Here is a 5,758-nt window from a genome sequence, read left to right as displayed (position 1 = left end):
CATTATCGTGCTGAAACATGAGGTGATGCAGGAGGAAGAACGGCACGACAATGGGCCCCAGGATCTCGTCACGGTATCTCTGTGCATTCAAATTGCCATTGATAAAATGCAATTGTGTTCGTTCTCCGTATCTTACCGTACGCAGCAGGTTAGGAGAAAAAAACGTATCAGGTTGTGATAATTAAGTTAAGGTTAGGAAAATGGTTAGGGTTAGCTAAAATGCCCCCCCAAAAATATTATATATACTTTTATGTTTCCACACCTCACAAGCTACAGACAACATGGAAAGCGGTAATATGTCTAGATGGGATACAGCTTTTGTCAAATTGACATCTAAGTATATTATATATTTTTGGTGTATTTTAGCTAAACTTAACCATTTTCCTAACCTTAACCTAATTATCATAACCTTTTTCTCCTAACCTGCTACGTACGTTCTCCTAAACTTACTACGAAAAGTGTTTTTTTTGTTTTGTTTGTTGACAAAAGCTGTATCCCATCTAGACTCAAAATCACAGTCCTCCCACAATCCTCTCCTTCCATTTTTAATCCCGACATCCACTGCGGTCTCCACCGGACAAGATGGCGGACAGAATAGGTACGTCGGTTGTCTGTAAAAAAATAAAATAAACGTTTACAGGTTTTAATTAATTTTTTTATTAATTAAACTGACATTTTCACTTCAGCATTTACATGCGAAACATTGTATTTTATTACATTTTAAAAAAGCGAGTTAGTTAATAATGTTTCTATGTTGTGTTTTTGAAGGCCGCGGTAAATCCATGGTTACGAGTCAAGTCAAGGAATTTACTGTCATGGTCATTAAAACGGACAAAATACAACTTTAAAAACAGCTTGGGTATATTACAAGGAGGAGAATAAGCGAAAAAAAAGAAATAGAAATATATATATATTCCCTGACAGTTTCTCTAAAGGGTTGTAAAAATATTCAACTAATTTTACAGCGTTTTGCGTCCAGACGATATGCTAGGTGGCTAGGTATTTAGCCAGGTAAGTTAGTTAGCTGTTGTAATATTCATATGTGAATACATACTGAATTATAATTGGATGCATTTTACCGCCGTATCATACTGTGCGGTGATTGGTTAAGACCACCCAGACGGTTAGGTCATGGGCAGTTGATCGTGGTTGGAGATAGGCTAACATGTAGTTGTAACTAGTTAATAAAGAGTTATGTTAAGAAACATCCTGTGGTTCTGCGTTTTATTATTTTGTACAAAGCGTACAAAACAAAACAGCTGTATGTCTGTATTTGATTTGATATAATGTGGAATAGGTTTTCTATTTTTTGTTTTCTCATTTCTTTGGGAATAACCTCTGGCTGTTATGTTTTATATGTTACTGTTAAAATAAAAAGTTAGCTAAGCTAAGCTAGTTAGCCTGCAGGACTAGCCTCTTGCAATGCAGTCGGAGTTAGCAACGTTTTGTAGCTTGTCGGCTAATGACAGGCTAACTGGTTATGACAAACAGCCTTGTCTCAACATAACTCCCGTGACTTTGAACTAGCTAACTTTAGCTAACTATCATATATTTCGATATGCTAGGTGGCTAGGTATGTAGCCATGTTAGCTAGCTAAGCTAGTTAGCCTGCAGGACTAGCCTCTTGCAATGCAGTCGGAGTTAGCAACGTTTTGTAGCTTGCCGGCTAATGACAGGCTAACTGTCTCAACGACCCAGACTCAACATAACTCCCGGGACTTTGAACTAGCTACCTATTAAACCTTTTAGTTAGCTTATCTAGAGAACACAGTTTGTCAGTTAACTTATTGCATCTTTGTGGATTATGAGAATTGTACACAACTGGCTCAGGTCTCTCTAGTGAAATGCTAACAAGACATAGCATTCATTGTTACGAAGTTATATGGTTACTATCTTCGGTGGTGTGTTTATTGTGTGAGAGGGACGGCAGGTTTGTGTGTGTGTGAGAGGGACGGCAGGTTTGTGTGTGTGAGAGAGGGACGGCAGGTTTGTGTGTGTGTGTGTGTGAGAAAGAGAGGGACGGCAGGTGTGTATTTATTGTGTGTATACCAGGTGTGTATTTATTGTGTGTATACCTGTGTCCTTAGTTCCCGTGGGTAAGAGAGATGGCAGGTGTGTATTTATTGTGTGTATACCAGGTGTGTGTATACCAGGTGTGTATTTATTGTGTGTATACCTGTGTCCTTAGTTCCCGTGGGTAAGACGGATGGCAGGTGTGTATTTATTGTGTGTATACCAGGTGTGTGTGTACCAGGTGTGTATTTATTGTGTGTGTATACCTGTGTCCTTAGTCCCTGTGGGTAAGAGAGATGGCAGGTGTGTATTTATTGTGTGTATACCAGGTGTGTGTGTACCAGGTGTGTATTTATTGTGTGTGTATACCTGTGTCCTTAGTCCCTGTGGGTAAGAGAGATGGCAGGTGTGTATTTATTGTGTGTATACCAGGTGTGTATTTATTGTGTGTGTATACCTGTGTCCTTAGTTCCCGTGGGTAAGAGAGATGGCAGGTGTGTATTTATTGTGTGTATACCAGGTGTGTGTGTACCAGGTGTGTATTTATTGTGTGTGTATACCTGTGTCCTTAGTCCCTGTGGGTAAGAGAGATGGCAGGTGTGTATTTATTGTGTGTATACCAGGTGTGTATTTATTGTGTGTGTATACCTGTGTCCTTAGTTCCCGTGGGTAAGAGAGATGGCAGGTGTGTGTTTATTGTGTGTATACCAGGTGTGTGTGTACCAGGTGTGTATTTATTGTGTGTATACCAGGTGTGTGTGTACCAGGTGTGTATTTATTGTGTGTATACCAGGTGTGTGTGTACCAGGTGTGTATTTATTGTGTGTATACCTGTGTCCTTAGTCCCTGTGGGTAAGAGAGATGGCAGGTGTGTATTTATTGTGTGTATACCAGGTGTGTGTGTACCAGGTGTGTATTTATTGTGTGTATACCAGGTGTGTGTGTACCAGGTGTGTATTTATTGTGTGTATACCTGTGTCCTTAGTCCCTGTGGGTGAGAAGCGGCTGATGGAGGTGAACCTGGGTGAACTGGGCTCCTGGATGGGCAAGAGGGACTTCACTCCTAACGGACTCCTCGCCAGCATCCGCAATGGTTAGACTTCTGGGACAGTTATCACACACACACACACTCCTAACGGACTCCTCGCCAGCATCCGCAATGGTTAGACTTCTGGGACAGTTATCACACACACACACACTCCTAACGGACTCCTCGCCAGCATCCGCAATGGTTAGACTTCTGGGACAGTTATCACACACACTCACTCCTAACGGACTCCTCGCCAGCATCCGCAATGGTTAGACTTCTGGGACAGTTATCACACACACACACACACTCCTAACGGACTCCTCGCCAGCATCCGCAATGGTTAGACTTCTGGGACAGTTATCACACACACACACACACACACACACTCACACACACACACACACACACACTCCTAACGGACTCCTCGCCAGCATCCGCAATGGTTAGACTTCTGGGACAGTTATCACACACACACACACACTCCTAACGGACTCCTCGCCAGCATCCGCAATGGTTAGACTTCTGGGACAGTTATCACACACACACACACACACACACACACTCACACACACACACACACACACTCCTAACGGACTCCTCGCCAGCATCCGCAATGGTTAGACTTCTGGGACAGTTATCACACACACACACACACACACACACTCCTAACGGACTCCTCGCCAGCATCCGCAATGGTTAGACTTCTGGGACAGTTACCCCCCACACACACACACACACACACACACACACACAGAGTAACATGCTGTCTCCCCCCCAGGCCATGACAGATATTACAACAAGTACATCAACGTGAAGAAGGGAGGTATCGGAGGCGTGGCCATGCTGCTGGTTGGATACGTGGCCCTCAGTTACCTCTGGGAGTACGACCACCTCAGTGAGTACTAACCCTGGTGGGAGTACGACCACCTCAGTGAGTACTAACCCTAACCCTGTGGGAGTACGACCACCTCAGTGAGTACTAACCCTGGGGGAGTACGACCACCTCAGTGAGTACTAACCCTAACCCTGGTGGAGTACGACCACCTCAGTGAGTACTAACCCTGTGGGAGTACGACCACCTCAGTGAGTACTAACCCTGTGGGAGTACGACCACCTCAGTGAGTACTAACCCTGTGGGAGTACGACCACCTCAGTGAGTACTAACCCTAACCCTGTGGGAGTACGACCACCTCAGTGAGTACTAACCCTAACCCTGTGGGAGTACGACCACCTCAGTGAGTACTAACCCTAACCCTGGGGGAGTACGACCACCTCAGTGAGTACTAACCCTAACCCTGTGGGAGTACGACCACCTCAGTGAGTACTAACCCTGGGGGAGTACGACCACCTCAGTGAGTACTAACCCTGGGGGAGTACGACCACCTCAGTGAGTACTAACCCTGGGGGAGTACGACCACCTCAGTGAGTACTAACCCTGTGGGAGTACGACCACCTCAGTGAGTACTAACCCTGTGGGAGTACGACCACCTCAGTGAGTACTAACCCTGTGGGAGTACGACCACCTCAGTGAGTACTAACCCTGTGGGAGTACGACCACCTCAGTGAGTACTAACCTTGTGGGAGTACGACCACCTCAGTGAGTACTAACCCTGTGGGAGTACGACCACCTCAGTGAGTACTAACCCTGTGGGAGTACGACCACCTCAGTGAGTACTAGCCCTAACCCTGTGGGAGTACGACCACCTCAGTGAGTACTAACCCTGGGGGAGTACGACCACCTCAGTGAGCCCTAACCCTGTGGGAGTACGACCACCTCAGTGAGTACTAGCCCTAACCCTGTGGGAGTACGACCACCTCAGTAAGTACAGACACTGTGGGAGTACGACCATCTCAGTAAGTACAGACACTGTGGGAGTACAGACACTGTGGGAGTACGACCATCTCAGTAAGTACAGACACTGTGGGAGTACAGACACTGTGGGAGTACAGACACTGTGGGAGTACAGACACTGTGGGAGTACAGACACTGTGGGAGTAGGACCATCTCAGTAAGTACAGACACTGGGGGAGTACGACCATCTCAGTAAGTACAGACACTGTGGGAGTACAGACACTGTGGGAGTACAGACACTGTGGGAGTACAGACACTGTGGGAGTACAGACACTGGGGGAGTAGGATACCATTCACCTCAAAGCACTGTGAAGGACAATCTGATCTGACGTTAACCTCTGTCCCCTCTCGCTCTCTGTCCCCACTTCTCCATTCTCCCTCTCTCCTTCTCCTCTCTCTCTCTCTCCCTCTCTTCTTCTCCTCTCAGAGCACGACCGCTGGAGGAAGTACCACTAAGCCCCTCCTCTCCTGACCCAGCAGGGCAGAGCCTGACCTCTGACCCCCTGGCTCCAGCTGTCTGTATTATACCACCGATGTGACCAATAATAAAATATAACTACTTCTAATATTTACATTTGATCTGCTGTGTTTGGAGGTTCATTACAGTGTTTGGATGTTTAATTTGCTAGTTGATATGACTGTGGACATAAATAAATGTTTTGTTAAATGGGGAAACGTTACAGTGAACTCAAATCTAATTTTTATTTGTCACATACACGTGTTTAGCAGATGTTGGTGTCTAGCTCTAACAGTACAGTAATATCTAACAATGAACACATCTCTAAAATAAATGTATAAATATTTTGATGCTCAATGTCACAGTGACAGACTAAGATACAGTATATACATTTGATGAATAATGT

At 45.1% G+C, this 5,758-nt stretch overlaps 1 protein-coding gene and 1 long non-coding RNA gene across 2 annotated transcripts; both read left to right on the top strand.

Annotated features, from left to right (window-relative positions):
- The first annotated feature begins 567 nt into the window (after positions 1-567).
- Positions 568-5,474, top strand: LOC123732677 (ATP synthase subunit f, mitochondrial-like). Its single transcript, XM_045711935.1, has 4 exons — positions 568-598; positions 2,999-3,106; positions 3,822-3,938; positions 5,323-5,474. Exons 1-4 carry the CDS (start codon positions 583-585, stop codon positions 5,349-5,351), a joined length of 270 nt encoding a protein of 89 aa, XP_045567891.1. The 5' UTR covers positions 568-582; the 3' UTR covers positions 5,352-5,474.
- Positions 1,277-2,978, top strand: LOC123732678 (uncharacterized). The gene is made up of 3 exons (XR_006763348.1): positions 1,277-2,445; positions 2,534-2,636; positions 2,725-2,978. It is a non-coding gene; the product is annotated as an uncharacterized lncRNA (long non-coding RNA).
- Positions 5,475-5,758: the final 284 nt, after the last annotated feature.

Source organism: Salmo salar, unplaced genomic scaffold (assembly GCF_905237065.1).
Source record: "Salmo salar unplaced genomic scaffold, Ssal_v3.1, whole genome shotgun sequence".
Lineage (NCBI taxonomy): Eukaryota > Metazoa > Chordata > Actinopteri > Salmoniformes > Salmonidae > Salmo > Salmo salar.
The sequence above is the reverse complement of the archived record's forward strand: the minus strand, read 5'-3'. Positions and strand labels throughout refer to the sequence as shown.